General features: G+C 36.5%; 1 protein-coding gene across 4 annotated transcripts in view; it reads left to right on the plus strand.

Annotated features, from left to right (window-relative positions):
* The first annotated feature begins 4,512 nt into the window (after positions 1-4,512).
* The window catches only part of LOC115221558 (tyrosine-protein phosphatase non-receptor type 1), a 111,245-nt gene continuing 102,520 nt past the window's right edge, over positions 4,513-13,237 (plus strand). Inside the window, exon 1 of one of the 4 annotated variants that reach the window (XM_036510872.1) lies at positions 4,513-5,566. In XM_036510872.1, the coding sequence (XP_036366765.1) occupies positions 5,498-5,566 (69 nt within the window). In that variant the 5' untranslated portion in view covers positions 4,513-5,497. The remainder of the gene's footprint in view (positions 5,567-13,237) is intronic. The other 3 variants (XM_036510871.1, XM_029791760.2, XM_029791759.2) reach the window with 3 other exon arrangements.

A 13,237-nucleotide genomic window follows, 5' to 3' on the forward strand; every position in this document is an offset into this window, starting at 1 on the left:
AACGGTAAACTATTTATATATATATATATATACACTTCAACCTACATACATATACATATATATATATATATATGGTTGGAATTTACAAAAAACAAAAGATGAAGACAGGTGTGTAAACAACAAACAGGTGTATATATATGTGTGTGTGTATATATATATATATATATATATTATATATATATTATATGTAGAAAAATACAAACTGGGACAAGAACGTAAAACATTTAGAAGACGATACAAAAAACACGGACGGGACATTCGAAGCCTTCAATCTTCAGACGCATAGAAGAGATCTTGACAAATCTGGTCCAACACATCAATATACTTTTCCTAGGCGACTTTAACCTCCCAAATGTTAAATGGTCAGAAGGCCACATCCTCTCTGGGATGTCACTGCATGAACAAAGCCAAGCAAAATCTCTGTTAGAACTCTCCAACATGCTGTTCATGGAACAAGTGATACTCCAACCAACCAGAGGGGAGCAATATTTTAGATCTCTGCTTCACAAACAACGCGAGCCTAATCTATAATGTGAAAGTGACACTTACATCTCTTTCAGATCATAACATTATATAATTAACAATGTATGGTCCTAGACAACCCGCTGACACCCATCCCCATCAGGAGGACTCAAGCCATTTCCAACCTGAATTTCCACAGGGCGGACAGGAAGTTAATTCGCAAAGAGATTTGAAATCAAAACTGGCATGACAGCCTTTCTATACAAGACAATGACCTCAAACTAAGTCATTTTATGTCAACCGTACAAGATATATGCACCAAATATGTGTCAGAAAGAAAGGCCAGCAAACATGCGAATAGAATTCCCAGAGACAGGAAAATCCTTATGAGACTCAGAACAGAGGTCTCAAACCAGTTGAATAGAGAAATGGAAGATAGGAAAAGGGCTAAATTAATCTAACACTGTTAGAAATAGAAAACAAAATTAAACTCTCCATGAAAAGGAGAGAGAGTGGAGAAGGAGAAGACAGCCGTAAAAAGCATAAAAACGAGCCCCAAGGCTTTCTATAGATTTGCAAAGGAGACTGCCACGGCACAGTACAAAATTCCTGCCTAATGGCTCACTGACTGCAGACCCCAAATGGATAAGTGAAGTGCTCAGTGCGCAATTCAAGAGTGTTTTCACTTCTCCTCTGAGTCACATGCAGATAAATAACAGAGCTGATTTATTTGACAATATCAGTCAGCAGAAAAAGACTGCATCCATTACCTACATTGACATTGAAGACGAAGATGTAATAGCAGCCATAAACGAAATGAGCTCAAATTCGGCAACAGGCCCCGATGGTTTCCCAGCTGTCCCCCTAAAGTCATGTAAACAAGAATTAGCGGGACCACTCCGGATACTCTTCCAGAGTTTCCTTGCAAGTGGTAACCATCCGAAAAAGCTGAAGGAAGGCATCATATGTCCTATCCACAAAGGTGAAAGCAGAGCAGAGGTTGGGAACTACAGGGCCATCTCTCTGACTTCACATATTAGCAAAGTCATGGAGCGAATTGTCAGAAGGAGGTTGATTGCGTTCTTAGAAGAAAATGACTTGCTGAATGAGACCCAGCATGGCTTCCGTCCAGGTAGAAGTTGCCTCACACAGATCTTGCGGCATTATGACTGGGTCCTGGGGCAGCTACTTGACCATTCAAATGTTGATGTGATATATCTCGACTTTGCAAAAGCCTTTGACAAAGTTGATCATGGCATGATATGTCACAAGCTGCGAAACCTTGACATAGCTGGTAAATTAGGAGAGTGGTTGCATGACTTCCTGAATGGTAGAAGTCAGACAGTTGCATCCAATGGAGAATTATCTAGGGAAACGCAAATATTGAGCGGTGTTCCACAAGGAACTGTCCTGGGGCCTCTACTGTTCATAGTAGCCCTTCTGGACATGCCCACGGTTACTCAGACAGCCATTGTCACTAGCTACGCTGATGACACAAAGCTATCTCAGGCAATAAAGAATCCTGATGATGTCATATGCCTGCAGAATGACCTAAATGCAATATACAAGAGGGTAAAGCAAAATAATATGCGGTTCAATGATAAAAAAAATTTCAAGTACTGCGTTACAAGGTCACAAGTGCCCCCCAACTGGCAATCCCAGAACCACAAACAGTGAGAGACCTGGTCATCAGCATGTATAGTGATGCGTCATTTCACATGCACTTTGTCAAGTTGACAGCAAAGTGCAGACAACTGGCAGGGTGGATACTGAGGACATTCAGAACAAGGGATCAAAAAGTCATGTTGACTCTATAGAAGACATTTGTTTGAGCCGCCTAGACTATTGCTCTCAGTTGTGGTCACCATACAGTGTCAAGCTAACAACAGAACTCGAAGCAATTCAGCATCACTATACGAAAAAGATTGCCACAGTCCAGAAGATGAACTACAGGGAGCGACTGAAGGCACTAAGTCTCTACTCCCTGGAGCGTAGGCGGGAGAGATATGTAATAATTTACAAATGGAAAATACTGGAAGGACTGATACCAAACTTTGGCATCAAGTACTACACGAATGCCCGCACAGGTAGCCATTGCATAGTACCAAGGGTACCGTCCACTGCATCTCACATAAGAACAAGGTACTGCAACAGCCTCGGTTTCAGAGGACCTCAGCCCTTTAATGCCCTGCCAAAACAATTGAGAGACCTGCAAGACATGGATATAGAGGTCTTCAAAACAAAACTCGACACTTTCCTATCCACGATACCAGACGAACCGATGGCTCGAAATGAGACATAGTTGAGGGCAAAGATGCCAAATTCTCTTATACACCAGATGTTCCATCGAAAGTCTTGATTAGTGGCAGAGAAGAGCCATGCAAGGAACGTGCACAGAGCACAGCATAAGGAGGGAAAGTCATGGTGGTCCTCCAGCACGACCGCAGCCACTTGGTTGAAACACATAAATAAATAAATGATATATATATTCTACCCTTCAATATCTAAATTCCACCTTCTGAAAACTTTAACTTTTGCTGAGTAATACACAAATATTAGTGATCTTGATATCAGAATTATCATGAATGCAAGAAAGTCAATTCTGGTCCACGACAATTCCTTCTGGGTGAAGAAAGAAGGCGGTCCATTGTTCCATGTCTCTAAATAAAATAGCACGCATTTCACTTTACACAGAAGTTTTCAGATTTGCAAAAGCTTTCACTTTGGACGAGGCGGAGGAGGGACTGAATAGCAAAGTATTGTTACATTTACATTCCCTGTCAAAGACCCCTCATATATTTTTTACCCTAGAATTTCGACATCAACGGGAAATATTTATGTTCATAAATTTGCAGTGCTTGTAGGTGACCTCGTTTTATTTGTCAATTAACCCACGCAAGGGCACAGAAAGTGGAAATGAAACTACTCGCTTCGCATCTACTTATTTTTGACTTCGATCTCATCACTCGACACCTTTAGCGATCTATTACATTTCCAGTCACTGGACTGCGGCCATGCTGGGATATCACCTTGAAGGGTTTTGGTCAAATGGATCGGCCCCAGTACTTATTTTCGAAAGCTTGCTACTTATTCCACCTGTCTGTTTTTGCCGAGGCGCTAAGTTACGGGAACGTAAACAAACCAATACTAATTGTCAAGCGGTAGTAAGGGACAGACACACACGTCACGACGAGCTTCTTTCAGTGTCTGTCCACTAAATCCACACACAAAGCTTTGGTCGGCCCGGGGTCTCTACCACAGTAGGTTTCTTTATTATTGAGTGAGAGAGCATATTATTGTTGTTGTTATCATTAGAGTGACTAATGCCTTCTGAGTGAAATTTAGTAGACGGAAATTGTGTCGAAGTACGTTGTATATGTTTATGTATCGAGTTGCTTCCCTTCGTCCTCCCTTCAGCCCCCAAAAACCCCCGGTAGCGTAGCCTTTCGATAAATATATACTAAAATGATTGATTAAAACCCATGAAGGCGGCAGCCTAGTAAAAGAAAAAAAAAATGTTTTTCATTTTGTACACTAAACGTAAATATTGTCCAGATTAAAAAAAAAAGGGGATAATAGGGAAGAGCAAACTAACGTCCGAAACTTATTAAAAATAAGAAATATAACAACGAAAGAAGAAAACATTAGCTTCTTCATTTGTCAGTTGTCCAAGCAACAGAGAAGCTCCGCAGCAAGAAGTCAACAACCTTTCTGATTGGTGAAAACAATATCTGCTGCTAGGGTGATAGCTCTCTCCCTCTCTCACGGTTTCTCTTTTATTCTTCATACTCTGGTTTAATAAGAGTGAGAGTGAGAGAGAGAGAGAGAGAGAAAGAGTGAGAGAGAGAGAGAGTGAGAGTCGTTGAAAGAAAGAGAAAGCTAATGTTTTAAAGAGAGAGAGAATTCTATGAAGTGAGAGACAGGAAGAGAATTAAGAGGGGTAAAGATAATTAAAAAACAGAGAGAGAGAGAGAGAGAGAGAGTATTATATAGAAAGGTAATAAGATAAAGAGGGGAAAAGACAGAGATTAAGTGAGGAAGTGGGAGACGAAGGTTACAGAGTGAGAGGGGCACAGTAGATAAAGAGTATTTAAAAAGACAGAAGGGAAAGCGAGTTATATAGAAAGACAAAATAAAAGAGAAAGAGATAAAGAAGGGGGAAAGAGAAAGACAGAGTGCTACAGAGATGGAGAGAAAGAGAATAAGCTATTCACACGCACCAGAACGGCTTTGTAAAAGTTTCAGGAATTTCGCTACTGTATCATTATCTAATTCATCTAAAATATAATTGAAAGAGAAGCTCCATTAATACTGAAACAATTGCATTTTCCTGTAAAGTAAACGATACAACGTGTACTTGTGAAACACTTTCGCTACGCATACACACGTATATGTATATACGTAGTATATATACATACACACATGTATGTTCTTTTGCCCCGTCAGCCCGGATAGAACAGGCCTATGCTCAAGTGTCCTGCCTTAGCCATTTCGTATAGGGGTATATCTGGTACATTACCCTGTGTCGCTCACTTTTTAGGTCTGGGTAATTTAAAGGAATTGAGCTGTTATTTCTAGCAGTTCGAGTGTCTGCCTTCGTTGCCTTGTATGTATGTTATCATTCATGTAGTACAGCTATTTGATTCAATTGATCAATCTCTTAAGAAATCGCCTGTTGGTATCGCAAGAGTAACCTGCTTTTCACCAAGTAACATCCGAGTTTTATCTCCTCCTGATCACGAACTCTTTTTCTCTTAATTTTTCCCGTTAGATTATTCACACCACATCATAACACATTATATACATCCATACAGGCATATACATAAATCTTTGTGCGTGTGTGTGTATATATATATATATATATATATATATATACATATATAATCAGCCAACACTAAAACTTTCCGAAATTATAATAGACAGAGTATTTATATCAATATATAAAGATTGAGAAATATAATTTATATACCCTGGCTTTCTCCCTTTCTCTCTGTACTCCTGTCTTAGTTTTTATTCCTTGAAAGCAACTGGAGGCATGTCGACCAGTGTCGAACGACAGTTTAAAGAGCATGATCAGAATGGATTATGGAATGGTGTCTTTAAAGTAAGTATTATTTATTTTATCTATAAATTAATCCATGTCTTCTCTTTGTGTGTATGTATATTTATTATTATTAAATTGCAACAGACGTCACCGTTATTAATTGATGTCTTAATCTGTTTAATTTTTTTTTTGGAACACTTGCTCTCGTAGCAAGCATTCGAACTGATAAAACCAGTATTTGAAATGTCAGTCTACAATGATAAATATATATATATATTCAGTGTGCTATGAAGTGATTTGAGTTAGAAAATAGAACTATCCTTGTCGATACGCAACAAATGTTTCTTTTGCCCCCTTTTCCCGTCTCATAGCTATGCTGTTTCAATTTAGCCCCTGAGAAAGATCCACGTTTCGCTGATACATTTTGTCCCCATCTACACATTCTCTTCATCATACATATAGATAGATTAGTCATATCATCACTCCCTTCCATTTTCTATTTAATCCCACTCTATTAAATGGTTCATACATACATATATATATATATATATATATATATGAACCATTATATGTATATATATATATACACACACACATACAGTGTAACCAGTATACACGTACGCACATGTATATTTACATACGCTTATATGTATACACACACGTATAAAATACACGTATATTTCAGAGTTTCATTATTTTCCAGCTATACCGGTTTTTACATGTTTAAACATAACATTTATTCGTTTATATACCTAGTTTTCCTAGTTCTGCCTATTTATCTATTCTCTCTGTCTCACACACAAAACAAAACAGTATGTTTCTAACCTATAAATTCTTAAACTATACAGATATACTCTTTTTTTTTCCGTGTCACCAGAACTCTTGTCTCTTAGAATCGCGGACATGTTCCAAACTTCATACGAAATGCCAACAATTAATGAGTTAACCATTAACCATCTTACTGTTTTATATATATATATATATATATATATATATATATACATACATACATACACATATTCACTCACACTCACACACTTTTAGGGACATGTTTATCTGTCAGACATGGTTTGGGAAAGCCCCTCTCTACTTCAAACCCTGATCTGTATCGCTCTACTTATTTCTTGTTGCTTCGTCCCCTATTCGACATGGTGGCAGTTCCTTCACTCCGTTTTCTGTGTAACAAAGGGCGGGTAGGGCTATGCAATAGTCTGCCCTCCTCGCTCAGCAATCCGGTAGAGAGAACAAACCGGGATTCCCTCATGTGGGTTGTGTGTGTGTGTAACACAAACGAAGATGTTTATTGTCAGTGTGTATATTATATTTTGTTCATAATTGCTGTATTTATTTTAATTTGCCACTCGGGATTTCTCTCGATGCGATCTTGCAGGCGACAGAAGAGAAACTCGATCGCTAGCGAATCTCCCTCCTGCTTGGAAGAAATAGCGATACTAAGCAACATGTACTGGACTACTCTTTCTCTCATTTGTAAAAATCATTCACGATTTGGTTTGAATAAGATTTTGGTTTAGATGCACGTGTTGGGAATCCCTGATATGAATGATGTAATTGTCTTTAAAATAAGATGTGGTTGTTAATGCGATTTAGTTAGCTTCAGGTCAGTTCTGATGGGGCAGGGATTACGATGAGGATGATACACGTTCTATTTCCAACACCTTTTTTTTTTTCACACAAGGTCTCTAGGACTACATTATCCAATATCTCACGTGTCTTCATTTTATAACAGTAAGAATGATTTGTGAGAGATTTTGCTGCTATTTCTAGCAGGTCGAATGACCACGTGCAGGGTTCCTCGTTAACTCCTTAACTGAAGTAAGCTTGTTTGTTATCCCCCACCTCTTTGCGGACATGTGATGTGACCTTTATTCCATGTCATCTAGATTTAGAATCTAGACTAGACGAACTCGGTTGTTTGACCTCATGTCAGCCTTGATCCAGCCGACCTTTGATATAAGGCATTCCGACCGTGGTCATCCCCATAATTTTTTTCCCGTGTTATCTCGAATTACATTAATTTATCCTTCCACTCACTGATTGAAGGGTGTGCTTTGAACATTGACTATTTCTCAGTCAATCAAACGACCGTGAAAAGTCACACTAGTTGTCGGTGTCACATTTCTTTACCCTTGTACACAATGTTGGTCTACTTTTCCTCGTTCATACGGTATATCTCATGAGCGGTTGTGATTGATGTTAATATAGAACATGGGAAAGCTGTGAAGCAGTCCTTAAGGCTCTCGGAGAACTAAATAAATTCTACTACCTCTTATACTGTATACTTCTTCCCTCTAGCTTTTAAATGTAATCTTTTATATGATTGTGTATGTGTGGAGCAACGTCCCGCCTTGTGTGTGAATTTTCCGTTTGTTCCTTTGTGTTTTTAAGAACTCTGTATATAATTTCGGTTGCATACAAAATATAGTTTCTGTAGGGTCTTGCATACGAAGAATTGTGTTGAAACGGATGTTTCAGTCTTATTAGACCTCCTCAGTAAAACCTTTTCTACTATATTTTAAAGAGACCAGAATATGCCCGTTGTTTTCCCCAATCTTCGTTGTCTATATTGTCCAAAAATTCCGGATCAATTCAACCACCCTCTTGGAGTTATATCCCTTGTTTTCGGAAACAAGGAGTTTTTCTTTACTAATTGCTTGGATAATCTCGGCTTATTTTATGTGTAAAATCCCAGCATATTTTAAAATGTATAAATAAATCATTGCGTTGTGATAAAAAAAGCTTTTTGTGGTCGTCCTGAGAAAAGTCGTCTGTCCTAGGTGACGAGAAATTACCGCCATTTCATAGCATTTACGGCGCCAAGACCACGTTCTTTTCTTTTGTCTAAATATTTCAGTCAAATAAAAACATGTTGTCAAGAAAGTTAAAAAGAAGCAAAAACAAATCACTTTAACAAAATGTTAATTTATTTCTGTCTTTATAATTACATGAATCACTGTTAATATGTTGTGAATCGAGGTTAGCCCTGATCTGGCAGACGTACGATAAAAGGCATTACAGCAGTGAACGGTTTTGTTTTCTTTTTTGTTTTTCTTCCAGACATAGTGTATCTAGAACTGCAATCTCCAATGTATTCAGTTTTTTTGTTTGTTTTAACAAAGCAGTTTGTTATTTGTGGGAGATTTGACTACTTTGTCTAACAGGTCGTGTGACGAGTATAGGCTCTTTTTGTTGACTCGTGCCAGAAATGTTATCTATACATTTATCTATACAACAGATAAATACATTTTAAATGGAAAAATCAAATCCAAACTTCCTAGTTAACTAAATAACTTGTGAGGAAGTAGATATTTTTCTTTTAAATTCCGAGCTGCCTCGATTCGTACGCAACTTTGCAAACAACACGCCTTAGGCGTTGCTATGAAAGTCATTCATATAAGTTACAAAACAGAGCAGGAAACGGAAACATTTTCTGTTTCTTAGTAACTGTTATGTTTCTCAGAATTTGCCACAAAATTTCAAACTTCTCTAGTATCCTATTCCGAGAAATTTTATGAAAATACTCGTACTTCGGCGTACGCATTTTGACCTTAATGCAAAATTATGAAAGTAATAATGCGTGTACAATAATGAAAGCATTGGTTTCGTTTTAATGATGAATATGTTATTTCAGACGCAAATAAATTTATACAGTTTTTGTATGTCTCTTGTGATTCATTTGAATCGAAAGCGTTGTGAATTGGTATTATTAAATTTTTACACTTCATATTACTTTCATTATGTTGCTCTTGTAATCTGTAATAGAGCCCCAACATTTATTTGGAATTGATTTTCTTTGAATTCTCTTTTAAACAACCCGTCATCAAATATTTGTGTCTGAAAATGTCTATCTATATATGTGTGTGTGTATAAAATCACTGATTGTATTATCAATGGTTATTGTTATAAAAATTAGTTGGCTCAAACACTTTATTTCAAAATTAATTAAAATACTGGAATTTAAAAAAAAACCCCAGATAGTTATTAAACTTTTCAAGTAAACCACTACACTATCACTACCTATGATTTATTTCTATGATAATCAAAGCAACAGATTCACTGGTTTTGGAGACGGGGTAAGGTGGTGGAATCATATATGGTGGTGCTGGTAGTGGAAATACTGGTGTATTAGCATGGTTGGTATTAGAGTTGCTTGGTGTACATCATGAATCGTCTTTAAGGTTGGGAGTGAGCGAGCATGAGGAGGAACATCGGTCGTGGTTCTGTTTCCCTTATGAAATCTTTGAGAGAGTTCAATAAAGGGATCTTTTCGGTTTGAACGGCAGTTTTTAACATAATTTCTAGGTAACTAAAAAATTTTAAACTTCGTATACTGGTAGAATGTGTTTATAAAACATCTTTTTCTCTTGGCTTTATTGAGAAAATTCTATAGTTTGTAAGATATTTGTTGTTTTTTTTTCTTCAATTTCTGCAATTTCAACCAATCACTGACGTCTATTGAGGTAAAAAACATTCTGTGCCGTATGAATATGTCCCTCGTTTAAGAAAAAAATTGGGTTTATTTACATTTGTGAAGAAAAAAAGATACCCATAACTAACCCTAACCCTAAAAAATAGATTGAAATGCAATAGATCGATACTAGGGTCATAATTATGGGTGACAATTTCATATGACACCGCTAGAAAAAACTGCTGTTCAAACCGAAAAGATCCCAATGAAATTCTGATTTCCAAATTTATTCACACTATGTTATTATGTTTTCTACTTAATATAAAGTGTATAAATGCTATTATTACAAAACACTCCTCAGTACAATGATGGAACTTTAAAAAAAAAAAAAGCAAAGGACTAGAATTATTGAATGTCTGTGGATAAGTAACCCAAGATGAGTCAGCACAGTTGCTGTTTATTTAAAAATTCCACAGCCACTGTTTGAGATATTAAAAATCAGATCGGACATTGAAAAATCAACACTTAATAATGAGAACATAGATTGTTTAGAGAGTAATATCTGGTAAAGATAGTAAAATTGAATCAACATTAAACATTAGTTTGGCTATGTGGAAAGAATGCTTCAATTAATGGGGCTGCTGATGTGCTGAAAAGCAGAAATGTTTGGAAAAGAAATGGGTAAAAAACACCTCACACCAACTGATGGATAGTTTAACAGGCAGAAAAGTGAGAAAATATTGTATACAAATGTGTTCATAGTGAGGAGAGTTAAAACAAAATGGTCAAATCTAAATGCAGATGTAACAAAGCTTTGTTTTCATGCATTGCCCAAGCATACTTTTCCATTTAAACACAAAAATGCCAAAAGTTTTAATAATAATAATAATAATTGTGTACAGTGCTCAGGTGCACTACAACTCATCTAAAGTGTATATATAATCAGGTGTAGTTTCGGCGGATTTCGGAAAGCATGAGGGCCTTAAAGGATGCAGTGTCATGGCAGTCAACAACTGACACAGGCAGTTTATTCCATGCTTCAGCAACTCTGAGCGTGAAAAAATGTTTCCGAAAGTCATGGGAGCTGTGTTGTTTTCTGACTTTGTAGGCATGTCCACGTGTGTTAGACACATGGAGATCAAAAAGGTGTTCAGTGTTGTTGTTGGTGAGGTGGTTGATAACTTTGAATCTTTAAAAGATCAAGTTCTAGTTCTTTGTCCTAATATGAAGGGACTAAAATGAGAGCTTTTAGTTAGTGAAAAAGTAAAAATCTTTGTTTTAAGAGCGTCAAAAGTTCATCTGTTTTAATGTGAATGCATTGGTTATTACGAAATTCTTAACAACTGATTAAGTGGAATTTGAAATTCAAGTGAAAAAAATGTCTAGTTGACAACTATATATCAAATGGATGTCTTTATAAAACTATTCTGCTCATACAATAACGGCCATCCCAACAATCCAGCACATTTCCATCAGCTGCCCCATGGATATCACTATAGTTTTGATATTATGGCATGCATAAATTTGTCATTCAAGAACATCTTATTTCAGACACTACATCGTTGTAATTCTTGTTTTCAAACACTACATCATTATAACTCAACTATATGTCCAAGGCATCATATAGGCTGTAACCCATTAGCGTTTAAAAAGGCCATATCCAACCCGAATATGCTACCTGTTTTATGTTCTGATCTGATCAGTCAGAACCAACTTATCATGCCTACCTTTCAATGGCATTCTGAAAATATACAATCACATCATCAAAATTTCAAAGCATGATTAATTTAAAACTATGTGAATGAAAGAAACATTACATTTGATGGAATAATTTGAATGCTAAAGAGTTAAAGACTTGTTATCAGATACAATTTTGGACAAGAATTTTAATCTTTTAGCATTCAGATTACTTCATCAAATGTGATATTTATTCACATTGTTTTGGATTAATCATGCACTATCTCATAGCTTTGAGATTTTGATGATTGTTTATTTTTAGAATGATATTGTTGGGTAGGTGTGGCTGGTTTGAACATAGAAGAGAAAGAATTTTGGGGTTGGATATGGCCAGTGCTAAAGGGTTAAGCAAACTTGATGCATAATGGATTCGCTGTTACTAGCAATGTCATAGAAGCAAGTTCCAGAGTGAACTTCACAAAATTGTTTTAAAACAAAATAGATTTTCTAAAACAAGCCCTTTACAAATGAAATTTTTGGTAGAAGCTTTGGCAGAAAAGTTTGGAAATTAGTTGACTGTTAATGAGAAAGTTGAAGTGGGAGCTATGATGGGGGTTGGAAATATGTCAAGCTGTTTGTAATGAAGATTCTAAATTAGAAGAGTAGGATGAATCAAATCCACAAGAAATGGTAGATGCCTCTCCAGCCAGTCCTCAAATGCAAGAAATCTCAGTTTTTTGTTAGAGTATGCTGTGTCAACTAGTAGAATTTTTAATTCTTTGACTTATATTTTGAACATTAATTCCAGCATTTTATCTTGTTTCAGTCATTAGTCAGTGGCCATGCTGGGGCACCACTTTGAAAAATTTTTAGTCAAATGAACTAACCCCAGTTCTTTGTTTTTTTAAAACTTGGGACTTATTCTTTTGCTCTTTTGCCAAACTGCTAAATTACAGGGGACATAGACACATCGACACCAATCGCCAAGTGGTGTTGGGAGATGGACACAAAGACGCGCACACACACACACACACACACACACACAATGAGCTTATTCAAGTTTCCGTCTACCAAATCCACTCACGAGGCTTTGGTTGGTCTGAGGCTATAGTAGAAGCCACTTGCCCAAGGTGCCAGGTGGTGCTACTGAGCCTGTAGCCATATGTTTAGGAAGCAAGCTTCTTACCACACAGCTATACTTAGGATTAAGAAATTTACAACTGTTTTCTATTAGTTTTATATGTGTTCATTTATAGATATAAATGTACTTTTTTTTTTATCAATAAATATATTTCCTTTGCATTTGAAACATATGAATATATTTAGTTTTGATTCGTAATTACATATATTTTCATTCTTATCAAAATGAAACCGAAACATTTAAAATTCTCAGAATATGAAACCGAAATACTAATGCTATCATTATTCAATAGACATTACTTTCATTATTTTGAAAGAGAGTGCTGCTATTTTAATCAATATATAAATACTTTTCTAAACCATTCATTGGGTTGAGAGGGGTGGATGAGTCTTTGAGACGTAATGAAGTAGGAGTTTCACCTTCACTAATGTGCTTTGTTCTAAGAACTGGCCTAACAAGTCTGGTGGCCAGGAGACTTGAATTTACT

The sequence above is a fragment of the Octopus sinensis genome, linkage group LG18 (genome assembly GCF_006345805.1).
Source record: "Octopus sinensis linkage group LG18, ASM634580v1, whole genome shotgun sequence".
NCBI classification, from domain to species: Eukaryota; Metazoa; Mollusca; class Cephalopoda; order Octopoda; family Octopodidae; genus Octopus; species Octopus sinensis.